The sequence below is a fragment of the Theropithecus gelada genome, chromosome 5 (genome assembly GCF_003255815.1).
Source record: "Theropithecus gelada isolate Dixy chromosome 5, Tgel_1.0, whole genome shotgun sequence".
NCBI lineage: Eukaryota > Metazoa > Chordata > Mammalia > Primates > Cercopithecidae > Theropithecus > Theropithecus gelada.
The window spans coordinates 46,611,958-46,630,412 of NC_037672.1; the positions used below are offsets into that span (position 1 = coordinate 46,611,958).

Genomic DNA, 18,455 nt, shown 5'->3' on the forward strand with positions numbered 1-18,455 from the left:
ATAACACTTACATAAAAACACTTGAGTAGCTGATCTATGAGTTTGATTTTAATGAACTTAGCCTAAATTTCAGGCATTTATGCTTCACCTACTGTGAATCATGAGATAACACATTTACATCCTGGGATATTAATTATCTACTATTCATTTTCAGAAGGGTGTAGTTTGTCACTGTAAGGAACAGGGCTATGGACCCGCTTAGTGAGGTGTGGCTGTTGTCCTCAGCAGGCTGGAGCAGTAAATTACCATGGCAATTTAGATAACTGACGTCAGTGATAAGCAAATGTTCTTTTTAATTGTTGTTGTCATGTTCTAGGATTTATGTATTCATTTATTTGGAGTTCCTTAAGCCCTATCAATAAATAAACCCTCAGAAGAGTGGTAAATTATAATAAATGACCCTGGGTGTCTTTGACAGACCTGACCTTTGACATCATTAGTGCAGCCCTGATGGGTTTGCTAGATAAGAGCTGACCTTAAAGGATAAAAGAAAATCTGGACATGTTTATTTTGAATGGCCCTTGAGGTTTTAATAGGAATATTTGCATCAGAAAAAAAATGTAATTGGGGTGAAAAAATTGCCCATGTTTTGGCTTAGCGTAAAAAGTCACTGGCGAAAAAGAAGACCAAGCAGCCAGGTCAAGGAGAGGGGATTCTTCTAACATAGGAGTAGAAAATGAGGAACAATCTTATCAAGTAGCCTAGTGGACTTAGAGTAGATAAATATTACTAAAACTGACCAAGACCTTTGTGACTTAAAAATAGCTACTTTTATAGAATATGCTTAATGCTTTTATAAATGACATTATGTCAAATGCATAATTTGCATCCTAGCTACCCCCATAAGATATGAATCCATCTTCTATTGTGCTTAATCCCCCACAGTATCCTAAAATCTATTTACATGTATTAAGGTCATAGAAGCAGCTCCTACTGAAATGTAATGAGTAAACCTCAAAGGCAAGCAGGACACCTCCTAAAACTCCACCTATCTCCCTTTTGGCCAAGTATCTGATACTAATGTAAAGACAGGGTTTTAATGCCCAGACACCTACAAGTAGACTTTGGAGGGCATAAAAAGTGCCATATCTTATATTGTAGTTTAAAGATATTTCAGATTTCATTTTAATTCTATTTGCTGTCCACCTAATACACTGATTTCAGGCCCTGGCATTAGTTGCTTCTGACTCCAGTCTACTGTGTCAGACATGACCAAGTTAAGACAAAATTGAATTGCGCTCAATTTAATTAATACTCAAAAGGTAGAAAAAAGCCTTACAAACAAAACTTTCATTAATCCCTAGTAATAGTTCTCTTTTGCAAAGGAAGAAACTGAGGCATAGAATTGAAAAAGCCCTCCCAACACCCACAGATGAGTGCTGGAGCTAATGTACGAAGGCAGATCTGTCTCATTCTTAAGACTGTTCTCATGCAGGATCTTGGATGCCAGAAGCAAGTGGTTGTCAGCTTTTATTGCTTTAAAATGGGGTAAGGATGCCCTATTTAAAAAATGGTGTTGGTAAAACTGGCTAGCCATATGCAGAAAATGGAAACTGTACCCCTTCCTTACACCTTATACAAAAATTAACTCAAGATGGATTAAAGACTTAAATATAAGACCTAAAACCATAGAAACCCTAGAAGATAACCTAGGTAATACCATTCAGGACATAGGCATGAGCAAAGACTTCATGACTAAAACATCAAAAGCAATGGCAACAAAAGCCAAAATTTACAAATGGGATCTAAATAAACTAAAGAGCTTCTGCACAGCAAAATAAACTACCATCAGAGTGAACAGGCAACCTACAGAATGGGAGAACATTTTTGCAATCTATCCATCTGACAAAGGGCTAATATCCATAATCTACAAGGAACTTGAAAACAAATTTATAAGAAAAAAACAACCCCATCAAAAGTGGGCAAAGGATAAGAACAGACATTTCTCAAAAGAAGACATTCACGCAGCCAACAAACATAAAAAAGCTCATCAGCACTGGTCATTAAAGAAATGCAAATCAAAACTATAATGAGATACCATCTCACACCACTTAGAATGGTGATCATTAAAAAGTCAGTAAACAGGCTGGGTGCAGGGGCTCACATCTGTAATCCCAGCACTTTGGGAGGCCAAAGCAGGTGGATCACGTGAGGTCAGGAGTTCTAGACCAGCCTGGCAACGTGGTGAAACCCTATCTCTACATAAAATACAAAAAATTAGTTTGGCATGGTGGCAGATGCCTGTAATCCCAGCTGCTCAGGAGACTGAGGCAGGAGAATCGCGTGAACCCAGGAGGCAGAGGTTGCAGTGAGCTGAGATCATGCCACTGCACTCCAGCCTGGGCAATGAGAGTGAAATTCCATCTCAAAAGAAAAACAAAAACAAAAACAAAAGTCAGGAAACAACAGATTCTGGGGAGGATGTAGAGAAATGGGAATGCTTTGACACTGCTGGTGGGAGTGTAAATTAGTTCAACCATTATGGAAGACAGTGTGGTGATTCCTCAAGGATCTAGAACCAGAAATACCATTTGACCCAGCAATCCCATTACTGGGTGTATACACAAAGGAGTGTAAATCATTCTATGATAGATATGATAGAACACGTGCACACGTATGTTTATTGCAGCACTGTTAACAATAACAAAGACTTGGAACCAATCCAAATGCCCATCAGTGATAGACTGCATAAGGAAAATGTGGCACATATACACCATGAAATACTATGCAGCCATAAAAAGGATGAGTTCATGTTTTTTTCAGATACATGGATGAAGCCGGAAACCATCATTCTCAGCAAACTAACTCAGAAACAGAAAACCAAACACCGCATGTTCTCACTCATAGGTGGAAGTTGAACAATGAGAACACATGGACACAGGGAGGGGAACATCAAACACTGGGGTCTGTCGGAAGGTCTGGGGCTAGGGGAGGGACAGCATTAGGAGAAATATCTAATGTAGATGACGGGTTCATGGGTGCAGCAAACCACCATGGCACGTGTATACCTATGTAACAAACTTGCACATCCTACACATGTATCCCAGAACTCAAAGTGTAATAAACAACAACAACAACAACAAAAAATGGGATTTTCTTCTCACATGTAGAGCTCTTCCAATTATTGATGTTTATTCCCTTTTTCTACATGGCATCATTTTTGAGGGAAACGATGTTTCTCCTTTAAATATTTACTTACAGGGTTTTATGCCAAATGCAATGGATTAGCATGTATTAACAGCTACATCATTCTAGCAAGGCTCTCCAGTTACCTTAGAGTGGAAATGCCAAGGTTTGGTACACCTCTTTGCTTGCCCCACACTTGAAACAGAAAACATTGTTTGGAAGATTTTTTCATTTAAGGGAGACAACCTCTCTATGCTGTCTTTAGCTTTATAAATGTCATGACTATAAATGATAATGTTTCAAATGGAGAGCTATTTTATAATCCAAATCAGCAGGGTTATCTCACGCAATCACTGAATGATAAATTAAGCCAGGGGCCTACCAAGCCCTCTTCTGTCATTTCCTTATCTCTTCTCATTTGAATCTACTAATTATTGCTCACATAGTACTTAAGAAGGACAATGGAGGTGTAGCCTGAGGGCTGGGATCCAACCCTGGCTCTGCTGTTTCACCAGCTTTATAATGTTAGACAAATCCCTTTACCACTCTATGTTCAAAGGGTTAAATTAGGCAGTTCCAATCAACGATCTATTTTTGTTCCAACATCCTGGGGGTTTGCAAGTTTGTGAGAATATAGACTTGGTTTTGAGGATTTAAACTTGGCTAATGATGTTCAGAAGTTATGACATTTCTCACATCAGAATATTTGCTTGATAATTATTTCTATGAGAGTATGTATTATGGCATAAAAAGTTTGAATGATCATTTTTCAAAAATGTAGTAATAAAACCATGATCATTTTTTGCTATCTATCCATATTGCATGGAAATAAAAAAATTTTAAAGGCTAGAAAAATAAAAGTAGTTGCTGTTCATTGAGGAAATGAAGATTTACATTTGGTTTCTGGCATTGTTCTTGAGACTCTCAAATATAAACCCACCAAATAGGCTACATTTAGGCATATTGTTGCTCAGTTACTGGGTCTTGGCTGTGTACTTAGGGATAATTTGATATTACTTCCTTCAGCGTAAACACCAAGGAAAGCTCTCTTGCTCTCTTTCTTTTTTACAATGCTTGGACATGGGCTCTGATCTTTTACTCTTGCCCTCTTTCTTTTTTACAATACTTGGACATGGGCTCTGATCTTTTACAACGGTTGGACACCACTAAAAAGTTTGGGCAACCTCACCTGTAGTCTAAATGATGACCTTGTGCAAATTAGAAAAAAGTCATTCGTTCCCTAAGTCATTTTACTACCAGCAGCCAGAAAATGGTTCTATGATTAATCCAAATCTACAGTAAACACAAATATGAATGGTGCCACCCAGAGCTGGACAATGCAAAATTATACATCGTCAGTTTTATTGACCCAAATTTTAGTTGATAGAATTTCAACACTTTGGGTAACTTTGCAAACATCCTTTCTCACCTTTGAGACTCTGTCTCCTCATATGAAAAAGATTGAATGAGATAATCTCTTGAGATGATGTTTTGAGCAATTACGAGATGGTCTTCAAGTAAAAGGAGCATCGCATGAACTGTTTAAGACATAGCCTGCTCTTGCTCCAGTTTTCAAATATTTTTTCTTCACTTAAAGGTTTTCTCCAAATTGAATCTCCTTTAGTCCCTATTCCTGCAGGTCAGGAAAATCTATTCTTTAAAAAATAAGTGTTCTTTAAAAATACAAATTGCAGCTGGGTGTGATGGCTCACACCTGCAATCCCAGCACTTTGGGAAGCCAAAGTGGGAGGATCACTTGAGCCCAAGAGTTCGAAACCAGCCTGGGCGACATAGCGAGGCCCCATCTCTACAAAAAGTTTTTTTAAATAGCCAGGGTTTGTTGGTGCAGGTCTGTCTTCCCAGCTACTTGGGAGGCTGAGATGGGAGGATTGCTTGATTCCAAGAGGTGGAGGCTGCAGTGAACTATGATCACGCCACTGCACTCCAGTCTGCATAACAGAGCAAGATCCTGTCTCAAAATAAATAAATACATTAAAAAAAAAAAGTGGATATAGGTTATAAGCAGTTACCCTTAAAAAAGCACTGCTCTTGAAAAAGCAGTTGCTGAGGCCACACTGTCTCCAGGGGTAACAAGCCTCGTGCCTTTCCCTGAACGCCATGCCTGTCCTTGCCTTCTCAGTCGAAGAGAGGTGATTTTGAAAGTTGTTATCAAGGGAGGTGGATTTTGTTCTGGGCCATCCTTTCATGGCAAGATTGTATCTTTCATTGCAGGACATTCACTATCCTTGGCCTTCACTCACCAAATGCCAAAAAACAACCCCCTAATCCTTATGACAACCAAAAAAAAAAAAAAAAAAAAAACACCACCCCTACCCCATTTCCAAACACCATCTTGAGAAATGGCATCACTCTTGGTTGAGATACCTTTTTACCATCAATTTGCACTCTGGCCTTGAAATGTGCTTTGGAAACATACCACCACATCTTTTGCCAGAAGCCACAAAGGCCAGGCATAAGCCTTTTTACCCGAAGAGAGTGAAAGAGTCCTTAGAAGAGAGCGTTGCATATGGCTTCTCCGAAAAATGGGCCTCCTTGTCTATGTAATAACTGGGGAAACTGAAATTCAAACGACTTTCCTAAGATCACTCATTAGATAATAGGCTATGTTGACTCTACAAATAAAATACCTTAAGGACCCAGCATCTTAGTGTACCTTAGTAATGCACATCATAATTATATCAATGTCATTGTTGGTCATTTTTTGATTACTGGCAATGTACCAGCACCTTACAAATCTCATTTATCCTTTCCACAGCTCTAGAAGTATTCATATCCCCTTACACAGATTAGAAAACTGATGCTTAGAAAAGTGAAGTAGTTTGGCCACGCTCTCCCAGCTAAGTGGCAGAGCGAGGATTCAAGCTGATGTTCGTGAGACTGAAAAGCAGTGTACTGGCCCATGGCCTGGTGCTTTTTTTAGTCCACCTTACTTTGAAGTAGCAGGAAAGTTAACTGAAATCCCTAACTTTTGAACCAGGGCTGTCGGTAGCAACCTAAAAACAATTATTTTGCACTGTGTTCTGCCGGAGATGTTATTTTCATTATTGCTAGGACTACTCTCAGCAGGGTCACCTCATTAGCTGAAGAAAATGTTCCCTGTTGTTCCGTGAGAGACGGATCAGATGGAGAAGCATAAAAACAAACTCCAGAAAGTGATTCTGTGTTCCCCTCATTTAGAGGATGGAACAGTAATCCCCTTCTTCTCTGATTCCCAGCCTGCTAAGTGATGTTTTATTTCTGTAGTTGCAGAAGTGTTTTGAAAATGATGGAAAAAGTTTTACAGGGATACCTTCCAAAACTCTTTATCAGTGTTTCCATAACAGTAAATTGGAGTGTCGAACCTTTGGTGAGTACACTTAATGTTGGTCTGTTTTAAATTTTCCCATGTAGGAAAATAAGAGTTTGGCCAGATTGGTCCTAATTGCCTATGAGGAATAACTAAAGTAAGTGAGACTTTGTAAAATATTTTAAATATTTAAAAATGAAACCCTATCACTTTGCTCCATGTGAAAATCCATAAATATAGAAACCAAAGTGACTTTTTTTCAAAATGGCATTTGATCACAGGATTTGGATTTCACTTAGAATAAAATCAAAACTCATTGTGGAGGGCAGGTGCAGTGACTCGCGCCTGTAATCCCAGCATTTTGGGAGGCTGAGATGGGCAGATAGCTTGAGCCCAGGATTTCTAGACAAGTCTAACCATCATGGTGAAACCCCATCTCTAGTAAAAATACCAAAATTAGCCAGACGTGGCGGTTCATGCCTGTAATCCCAGCCACTCTGGAGGCTGAGACAGGAGAATCGCTTGAACCCAGAAGACAGAGGTTGCAGTGAGCCAAGATCACGCCATTGCACTCCAGCCTGGGCGACAGAGGGAGACTCCTCATCCTGGCCCATCAGGACGTGACCTGGTGCTGCCTGTCCTCTGACCCCACCTCCTCCCTTTCTTTTCTCGCTTGCTCCCCACCCTCTAACCATTCTGTCTGTCTGTCAGGACTTTCGTATTTATTGTCGTTTCTCATCAAGCACTTGCCTCCTGATCTTCACTTGGCAGATTCTATCTTTTTTTCAAGCTTCAGGTCAAATTTTATCTCAATTAAAAAAAAAAAAAAATCTTCCTCAATTCCCTAAGTTGGCCATCCTGACATCTCCAAACACATTACATTCTTTTGGTTTATTTTTAAAAGAACTTTTTTACTATTTGAAATGATCTTATTATTTTGTTTACTTGCTTATTTTCTGTTAAACTTCAGTAAAAATAGGAAAGTATCTCCATGTCTACAACAGAACCCAGAATATAATAAGGTTGAAGAGTATTTGCTAAATGGATGATGAATGAATGAATGAATGAATTCCAATTCTGTACCTGGAATGAGATTGAAGTTTCAGATAAATACCATAAGGCACAAAACATTCATTGAGTAGTTCAAATCTACATAATTTGTGAAAGTTGACATTCAAATTGAAATTACAAAGTTATATTCTCTATTCTTGGTCGGCCTGTCAAGAACAGGCATTCTGGTGGGAAGCAGGGATAAAAAACTCAGAACTGCTTTGCAGGGAGAAATTTCAGACCACATGATATCTAGCTGGAGATAGGCTTTCCTTTTGCCAGGTGCGACTTTTCTGCTTATTCAAGCAGGACCACGCTGATTCTTTGCTTTTTATTTTTTGAGACAGAGTCTCGCTCTATCACCCAGGCTGGAGTGCAGTGGCACAATCTCTGCTCACTGCAATCTCTGCCTCCCAGTCTCAAGTGACTCTCCTTCCTCAGCCTCCCGAGTAGCCGGGATCACAGGCACGCGCCACCACTCCTGGCTAATTTTTTGTATTTTTGGTAGAGACAGGCTTTCACCATGTTGCCCAGAGTGTCTCATACTCACGAGCTCAGGCGATCCACCTGCCTCAGCCTCTTAAAGTGCTGGGATTACAGACGTGAGCCACCATGCCCGGCCCGCCAGGCTGATTCTTACCAAAAGTTTCAGGATGAGCATCATAGGATTTGTAAATATGCCTTTTATACTCATTTCCTTGCCCTCTGACCTGCAAGAATAAGTCTTTTGACATTCCTCTATTTAACATCGTCACTTTCAGGAGGATGGCATTGTGATCTGTTTCTCCTCTACTAGCAGTGAACTTGTTTTGTGTTAAGTCTTTGGGTTTTGAAAATAGAGCCTGTATATGTCCCAGATGTCCTTTTATTGAGTTCCCAGAATACAAATGGAAACATTTTATTACCAGACAGTGGTGTTTAAAAATGAAAATCAAACCTAATTCATGGACTCAGACAACTGGAATAAGGAATATAATATTTATAAAACTGAGTAGGAGGTTGCAATCATTGCTCTAAAATAAAGCATTAAAAATTAATTCAGAGCAAACCTGTCTGTGCTACGGCAAAGCTCTCTTTCATTAAGGTAGCACTGCATATTTCTCCAGAATTAGTTTCCCCAAATAGGTAAATAGCTTGTAAGAACTGAGTGTTCGGCAAACTATGGAAGTGCTACGTGAGGCACGATTTAGAGCTGCTTTTAGTATTACAGCTTTATAGACCTTTCATTTTGAACCAATTAATTGTGAATCTTGCAGTTTTTCTCTGTTTTTCACCCTTGAGTATTACTAGGAAGGTTTAATTCACATGCTTCTTAGTCATCTTCATTTGGTTAATCCAGATGGTTCTATATAATTTGATCAATTCATATGCAGCAGAATAGTAAATCTTGGAGAACTGTGGTTACCAGTTATAAGATATACTTTAAAACTTTCCAGAGGTTTTTCATTTCAAAAAGTTTGTGTTGCACATATTTTAAGTGACTTTTCCCTATCTTATTCTACTTCACATTATTCTCATTATCCATATTGCATTATTATTGTTAGTTTCCATCTTCAGAATACACTAAAAAGGAAGAGACATAAAATGCTAGTGCTATTTCTGCATTTTCTATGAGATGAAGTTTTTATTTTTACCGATATACACCATTTCTCTGAAGCCCTAAAATAAATAACCTTATAACCTCTAGGCCCTATTGATTTTCTAATGATTTCAAATAAAAAGCATCCAGTTTCCATTGCATTGACAAACTGTTCAGTCCCTGGGCAAAACCTATTGGATTCCTATTAAATGAAGGGAGCAAGAAACAACAGAAAATCCAAAAAGTAGGTTTGAGATGGAGCGGGGGAGAGGTGGTCTCAGCTTAGCTCAGTAAATGGGTACTTAACCTTTGACCAATGATGACAGGTCTTCTTTAGTTCTCTTAGACCAAGCGCAAGCTGTTATGATTAAATAAAAAAGAAAAAAAACTGTTTAGAGCCTTACTGAATATGTCCTGGGAATTAAAGCATATGGCAGGGATAAGGAAAAAAGATTTTCCTTATGCTAATGACCCCTGATGTCTGAAATAAATTAGATCCATTAGAGTTTATGCTCAATAAAAGAAAGACTTTAAGCACTCCAAAGTTAGTGACTCGAGACCAGTTTTTGCTCTAAAATTCAATCTGCCTGCTTATTAATTCTTAGTGAGGCTCCAGAGCAGACAGGAGATGCAAAATCATAATTCTGTACTGAACCAGAATTTTAAAAGACCACAGGTTTCTTTTCCTTTTAATTAAACCATTTTTCATGCTTCCTATTTTCTTTCCCTCATTAATTTGATTTTGTTCCCATTTTTGTTTCATTTTTTTTTTTCTTTTCAAGGTTTCATTTATCCCATTTCAACTGAACAGAGAACCCAGAATGAATATGGATTTTCTTGTAAGTTTGATGTTTGGATTTTATGTTGCTGAATAATCATTTAACGTTATTGCCCCTAGTTCAAGTTTACCTTTCTTTGGATTACAGATGTGCACACAGGAAATAGGAGCCAAATATATTCTAACATGAAAAATAAATTAGATTTTCGCTGCTGAAGAGAAGAAAGGGTCATTTCAAGACTCTGCCAGCTTTAAAATCTATCAGTCTACCATTCAAAGCCTGAGTCCCAGTAGCTGACAAAACATATCATGAAATATGCTGATATAAGTAAAGGGCAGGGTTCAAATACTAAAAAGGAAAGGGTTGAAAAAAGACAGATCTATTGAGCTAGAAATCATGAATGTTGAATAAGTAATAATGGCCTGGCAAAGTAAAACGTTAAGGATTTAGATATAATATTCTGACCAGAGTTCAGAATCCTGCAGCAGTGCCTCGAATAAAACCCAACAGAAAAGTGAAGCAAGCACTTTGAAAGCAGCACTCACCCAACCAAGAAAACTTGGTTTTCTGAAGAAAATCTGCTAATGTTGACTTGATTGTTAAGAAAGTGAATATTCTGGAAATTTTGGGAAGAAAAATATTTTTAAGAGAAAGCAAACCTCTTTTGGATACATTACATTTAAACACAAAATGCTAAAAGAGATAGAGCAATTTCCAATAGAGAATTCATTTACACTGCTAATATGTGAAAGATTGCATGATATTAGAGTGTGGGTTATCTTGTGAGCCACTGGCAAATGAAATGATGACTTATTTCACCATGGAAACCATGTGGCTGTGAGTCTTAGGACAGGGCCTCCCATTTTAGGAGGTCATGGGACCTACAAATTTGAAAGTTCTCTCTCCCTGAAAAATGTATATGTATATAACACTGACCATTAAATTCTAGGTTGTTCTCGACCACCTGAAGTACCAATTTAACAACCTCTTTTACAGTGAGTGGAGCAGCTTTGATTAATTTTGCTGAACATGTTTTTGTGTATCACAGAAAACTAAAACCAGAGACTTAAAAACGTCAAAGGGTCCACAAAGGTTTCATTTCATTTGTTTGTTTTAATTATCAGCTTCTATCACCTTTTCCAGTTGGATGAAAGCATGTTCTAAGCCACCAAGGCAACATGCAGCATTTATAGGAATTCTGTTCCAGAAACAAGGCCTCAGTTGACTGACACACTGTGTTGGTCAAATGCTTATTTGCCTTTTGGGGTAGTCTGACCTTTCTGATCACTGAACCAGGCCTTTATCTTCCTTAGTGCACAAGAGAGCTATATTTTATTCTAGTAATGAGTAGCTCAAATGTAAATCTCTGACAGGGGACCGTGAGAAGCTCAGGGTTCTCAGAGATAATACTGCATCTGTATCAAACCCTGGACTTAGAAAAGGTTATCGGCATTAACCTCTGTCCCCCAGATCTGGGCCTTCTGAATGCACACCTTTCAAATCTAATATGTTTGCTCCTAATATTTGCTTTGCTTAGTTATACCATTCCCACCCACCTCTCCATTGATTTAGGGGGAAATGAGGACAGTGCTATGGAAAGTAATTTGATGACTTGGAGTGATACTTAGGAAAATATTCTGGTTCAATAAATATACAGATTTAAAACATGCCAGATATTTCTAACAGTGTTTGTGTTTATGTTTTTAAAGAACTATCAGAGAATTCAAAAACCCTTCCAAACTTTTCCACCTGAAATGTGTAATAAACTTTTTTTTTTTCCTGTGGGTTGGGATGGTTTTAGTTCCAGTTTCTTTATATGCCTAGCAATAAATGGTCTGTTATGCTGTCCAATTATAAGATAGATTAGTGGGTGGATAGATACAGAGTGAGAAAGGAAAAGAAATCAGAGATAATTTTCCACTGCAAGGCCACAGCCATTTTATATAGCTTTTGAAATAGATTTGAAATTAACCTATAAAAAAAGGCAGTAAATGTCTGAAAAAATTATAGCAATACATATGTGTACTGTGGGAAATTTCTATAAGCAGCTGGTTCAGTGTTTCACTCTTCCTTCTAGCTGCTCCTGATTCAGATGATGTTGCTCTCTATGTTGGGATTGTGATAGCAGTGATCGTTTGCCTGGCGATCTCTGTAGTTGTGGCCTTGTTTGTGTATCGGAAGAATCATCGTGACTTTGAGTCAGATATTATTGACTCTTCAGCACTCAATGGGGGCTTTCAACCTGTGAACATCAAGGCAGCAAGACAAGGTCAGTTGACATTCCACTTCACACCCTGTTACTTATGCATGTAAGCAGTTTCAAAATCAATGACTTCAGGGTCATCTCATTCAGCTAAAATGTAAGCTCCATGAAGACAGCAATTTGAGTTAATTTTGTTCATTACTGTATTGATGTCATTTATATAACAAATGAGAGTTAACAAGGTAAACAAATCCTCTTTTTTTTTCTTTTCTGACAGATTGCTCTGTCACTTTTTAACTTCTATTTGAAAAGAATATACTGACTGGTTGACTGATTTCTTGAGTCTCCTTTTTTCCTTCCTTTGACTAGATATCTTGTATTGCTATAAATACAATAATTTACCAATGAACCCAAATCCAGGATAGACCAGGGAAACCATAGCTAATCGACACCTAGCAGGGCTCATTGTTCAATCCAATCTGTTGAAAGAGCTAAATACCTTGGGCATAATGAGTAGATGTCAAAGCAAATTATAGAATGAGCTTGACCACTTATAGCCAATAATAAAATAGCTGGTAGTTATCTGATTGCCCTGTTTTCAGTAGAGCCTGTCTATCCACCTCCAATATTAGCTGAGCTGTTTTACTTTTGGCTCAGAAAGTGTGAGGGGGAGTCTGACTAATGTAGTTTGGCCTGAATGGAGAACGCCAATGGGATTATTTTCTCTTTCTGACTCAGATCTGCTGGCGGTACCCCCAGACCTCACGTCAGCTGCAGCCATGTACAGAGGACCTGTCTATGCCCTGCATGATGTCTCAGACAAAATCCCAATGACCAACTCTCCAATTCTGGATCCACTGCCCAACCTGAAAATCAAAGTGTACAACACATCAGGTGCTGTCACCCCCCAAGATGACCTCTCTGAGTTTACATCCAAGCTGTCCCCTCAGATGACCCAGTCGTTGTTGGAGAATGAAGCCCTCAACCTGAAGAACCAGAGTCTAGCAAGGCAGACTGATCCATCCTGTACCGCATTTGGCAGCTTCAACTCGCTGGGGGGTCACCTTATTGTTCCCAATTCAGGTAATTCCTAGAGGTTTAAATTGCAAAGAGGCAGCTTGAAACATATTTTTCCATACCAAAATATTTTTTGTTCATGGGATGTTTTCATTCATGGCCTGAAATGTTAAATGTGACCTATCCAGCCCAAATCTACTTTCAGTGTAAACAGAACATTTCTTTAGACAGAATCAGCAAAACCATTTCTCTTCCTCCAACCAATTCCGAAAACACTTCCTCTAGAAATTTTATACTCACAACTTTCTGCTGAGGTGTAATTTAGAACCATCATTGACCTCCTTTTTACTAGAACTTCAGAAGGCAACATCAAGGCACAAGTCCTAATGTTGTGATTATACTTTAAAAGGACAAACTAATTATAAAATATATCATTTGGTTCAGTTCCAATTTACTACATGAATCAATACTACAGAACACAAATTTTTTGATCATCAGAGGCATCATAATCGACATCAAATCTTCATTTATTAACCTAACTTCATAACACAGTCTTTCACCTCACAGTATTGATAGTGTACACTGTACTCACTCCTACCTCTGATATTTGTATCCAGAATCATCAGATTCATCAGGTGTGCTTTTGTACTATTACTTGGTTTCAGTTTATTATGTAGTCTCTCTGCATCTAGAGAATAAGCCTCATAAAGGTCTTTCATGGTGAACAAAAGTTAATGACGATACTTTTGGATTAAAAATTGATATTCATTAATCAATATTAGTAATGAGCTCGGAACCATGGGTGATAAAAGGGTTAATGGCTTCCTCTCTAAATCTACCTTAATTCTTTTGGACAAGGCTGTGAGTATTTTGTAAATACAGTAATACCTAAAATGTAAATACCTAAAATGTCACATTGAAAAAACATAATATATATATAGTCAAGGAATATACAGACCAATGAGTCTTCAGGCCTGAATATGAAATTTTATTTGATTCTTCCTGTCATTCACTCTTTCATTTCAATGCCTTGGCAACTTTTACCCTAAACCTTTGAAAGTATATTTTAACAAAATCAAAACATTTAGTAAAATACCATTTTTTTCTTCACAGTTTACATAGCTGAAATCATGTATTATATAATGTTTTCCACCCTTTTCTCATTAATCCTTAAGCTATTGCATGTTCTTTAAAATCATGATTTTAAATATCTTTATAACAGTCCATTATTGAATGAATCAAAACATACTTTAATGTTCTTCCATTGTTTAAACATTACAGTTGTTCTCAAAATAGTTCTTTTCCCTCTGATATGTATTGGATTCTGCCTTTTCTTCCCATTTCTACCTACCACTTTTTCACATGTACATTATTATAAAGGCCTCTTAAGTGGAAGGGAGTGAGCTAGCATGTTTTAAATGCTTCCTATGTATTAGGCAATGGTGATCAGCATCTGATATTTTATTTAATGGACAAACAATAGTTACCTATTACTTTATATTCATAATGCTGTTTCATCCCCATAACAAGGATGAAGTCATGTTTTATGTTTTCAATGAAAAAAATAAAAGCACTGAGGCTTGGTAGCCTCGTGTGTGATCTTCCCGCTGTGTCCTCCACAAATCATTCTGTACGTTGACAGTCCACTTCCTACAACACCAGGGCTCTCATATTACTCTCCTTCTCAAGAAGGCTGTGGCTCACCATCTTCAACCAGTTACATAAAGGCCTTTGAATAACTACTACCTCTTAACTCTCCATTCTTTTTTCTTGAGACTTTCCAGTGTGGTCAGGCAAGTTTTCATATTGCCCCACACTCATTTGGCATATTCCATTTCCTCGCTAATTAAATTATGAATTACTCAAAGACAGGAAGGCTATCTTTTCCTTCTTGAAATTCACAACAGTGCCAAACACTGTACTCACAAGGATGCTTCATAAATTTGTATGGAGCCGAAGGAAGCTGGATCTTATGGGAATCAAATGATAGAGCCAAACATCTTTGGAGTGCTGTCCACACTGAATCACTCTTTGTGATGATGAGCAATGGTGTGGGCCCCAGACCACCACCATGGGCATCACCTGGCAACTGGTTGAAATAAAAAATCTCCTACCCTACACTCCATATCTCTGAATCAGAAACTCCAGGGGTAGGGACCAGTAATCTGTGGTTTAACAAGCTCTCCAGGTGGTTCTGATGTGAGCTCAAATTTGCAAGCCACTGCTACAGCAGACACAGTTAGCTTAGAACACAGCCCAATCTGATAGTTCTGCAAAAGGGCACCGATTAGCAACTAACTAGAAATGCTTTGACCTGCTGTGACTAAACTAGGAGTTACTGTTCACTTTCTAGAGTTATGTATAATAAAAGGTCTTCACCAATTCTTATACCATTATGGAATTACATTGATGCTAACCAGATATTTTAAAAATACTTTTTTTTTTTTTTTAATGTTGAAGTTAGCATTTCCCTGACTTTGAATCTTGTGGGGATTTTCAAAAAATTGGAAATGATGCATCATTACAGCTGTTTGAAATTTTGAACAATTGTTGGTTTTCCCCTTGTCTTGCAAGGAAAACAACAGTGGAACCATCTGTCTGTTCCTTAAATAAAACAAGCGTTTAAAAAGTTACATCATTCCTTTAAGTAATTCCATAAGAGTTCAGAGGGAGCTGTGGTAAGGAGGCCAACAAGGAAGGAAAACAGAGCAACTCGGAATATTTACATGTCTTTAGAGAAAACGAAGCAGGCTTGTGGCTGTGCGGTCACAAAATCTCCTCATTCCCTTTTACGTGCTGCAAAAGCTTTGATTCCTAGGTCTTATATGACTGCTTTTCTCTTTTGCTATTCAGGAGTCAGCTTGCTGATTCCCGCTGGGGCCATTCCCCAAGGGAGAGTCTACGAAATGTATGTGACTGTACACAGGAAAGAAACTATGAGGTAAATATGCGTTTTCTGGTGCACTGACTTTACCAATGTCTAACTTGGAGGAGAATTGTACAATAGACAATAAACCCAACATATTTTTGTCTCAAGTGCCTTGCTTCTGGCGTACATTATTTTTCCCTTGACCTACAAGAGGTCAGGTTTTACTTCTCTTTGTCTTCGAAGCTCCAGACACTTTTGCAGATCTTGAATATGGGTAGAAGGCTAGAGAACTTTTTCCCAAGTGGACATGTTGCCATATTTCCTGGAAAAATGTCCAGAAATGTGATCCCTAGATTGTCCGGAGAGACATGTGGGTAGACAGAGAGACATCAACATCATGGGACCCGGCTCAGAAATCCAGCCTGTTCCTATTACAGAGTCAAAGGTCACAAAGCATTGAACAACTACCCCAATCCCTACCACTCCCACTCAGCCTAGCCCTTAATTCTGACCCATGGATTCTTCCTTTTGTGACTGTCTTCTAGCTTAAGTGTTACCAATTTCCTTCTTATATTTAGCACTTATAAATTCCACATTAAGCCGTTCAGAATGGGTCTAGGATTGATTAAAACTAGATTGAATTAAAAGGTTTTGTTTAGAATGTTTCATAATCATAAAGATGAAGTTATTTTAAGTAAAAATAACAAGAGGCGTTGAGAAGTCCTAAATTCGATTTTCATTTTGGCCTTTCACAAATCGTTCTGGGTCTTTCTTGATTAGTTTCCATATAAAATGCATGTGTTAAATAGTGCTTTAGAAGCCTGATTAATGCTTCTGAAGTACACCGAGATCTTAAAATGAAAGATGTTGTTAAAATGGAGATCCTCATCATGTAATTATCATTGTTTCTCCCAAGGGGAAAAGCATCGGCTCCTCAGCCCTGAGCTCTGAGTATAAAGCATGAGTGACAGTGCACAACTACGTTATCATTATAATGCATTATACCTTTTCTTTTCCCAGCTCTCATCCTCAGAAAAACATCCATGTTTAGTCTTGTTCTTCACTAGCTGTAAAGCTTTTTTATTATGCTCTCAGGTGGAGATATTGGCATTTATAATTGGTGTGACCCAGAACATTTTTTTCCTCGGGTGGTGTACTTCCACCTACATAAATACTAGCCTGTCTAAGAAAATAATACAATTCTTGAGCATTATTCATGCCTTAAATTTGAGCAACAGAAAATCACTAAAAGGCTTGTATTTACTCACATCAAATATTCATTTTTTTCATTCCCAATGCAAAGCAACATTCACAGGCCCTCAAAGCTCCCTTCTTTTGCATCAGGAGAAAAGAAGATTAGCAAACTACACGATCTCTTTATTTTATTTTATTTTTCTTCCTCTCATCCGGAATCAAGGTTAGCATTAAGATCTATCCATCAAGGCCTTTGCCAGCATGGACATTTTGTTTAAACAGAAATAAGTATTCGCTTGTGCTTTATGGTGATTAACAGTAAGGTGCCTGGGCTCCTTATTTTCCATCCGATTATCATTATCTGCAGCTGAAGATCAAGCCTTAAGGGGCTGCTGCAGGCACAGGCTGGAGCTGAAAGAGGTGTGCATTCACGTGCCTGCTCTTCCCATACTTTCCTTGGCAGCAGAACCAGGATAATTGTACATTTTAGATGAAAGAAAGAGAAAACAGAAAATTTATAAAGCTAGACACTTTTCTGTTTTTAGGGTCCTCTGCCTTTGACTATAATGAAAAGGAAACTATCAATCACTCCTTGCTATGCCTACCATCTGAAGTTAGGTGCAGAGGGAATTCCTCTGTTGAATTTGGTGTTCATAAAAGAAGTTCTGTGTATAAAAATGAAGCTAGGAAAACCTCAAGATCTCAAAAGAAAATATGCACCAGAGACCATGAACCAAGGAACAAACACAGGAGGATAACTGTTTCGGATAAATAAGAAGTCTTCTTGTCACTAGTTTTCTGTTATGAACCAGATGCATATTTATTGTAAAACACAATGGCAAGAATGTGCTTTAGGATATAGTCGTAATACAAAGCATCCCTGCCCTTCATCCAGCAAACTCTTAATTTCATTTACTTCTCACTACGTTCTGCAAGCTGTGATGAGCTCCACTTTAAAGATGAAGAAACTGAGGCACAGGGGAATTGGGTTCCATAGCCAAGGTTTCATAGTTAATACCTTAGCAAGGCAGAATTCAAACTCAGGCTTTTCTGATCACAAAGCACTTTCTGCTTCCTAATGTGCCATCCTCCTCCATCGCACCAATGCACAAACCAAACCTCTGCCTACGTATTATGGTGCATTTTTGGAGACACTTTCTATTGCTCACTAAAGATCCTTTCTATCCACACATGATACAAGACAGAACTTCTTTGGGAGAAGACTCCTGTGAGGACATCAGGAGCCGTGATGTTACTATGCATTCGTAGGAAAATTCTGAGCATTTTTCTCTATTTTCCTTCTCTCTGATTCCTTTTATTGCATCGCAAAC

The 18,455-nt window shown here is 38.2% G+C and overlaps 1 protein-coding gene across 2 annotated transcripts in view; it reads left to right on the forward strand.

The window, feature by feature from the left end:
* The window catches only part of UNC5C (unc-5 netrin receptor C), a 382,002-nt gene that overhangs the window by 317,864 nt on the left and 45,683 nt on the right, over nt 1-18,455 (forward strand). The window contains exons 8-11 of one of the 2 annotated variants that reach the window (XM_025385361.1): nt 9,845-9,901; nt 11,919-12,110; nt 12,783-13,127; nt 15,915-16,002. In XM_025385361.1, the coding sequence (XP_025241146.1) occupies nt 9,845-9,901; nt 11,919-12,110; nt 12,783-13,127; nt 15,915-16,002 (682 nt within the window). The remainder of the gene's footprint in view (nt 1-9,844; nt 9,902-11,918; nt 12,111-12,782; nt 13,128-15,914; nt 16,003-18,455) is intronic. The other variant, XM_025385362.1, reaches the window with a different exon arrangement.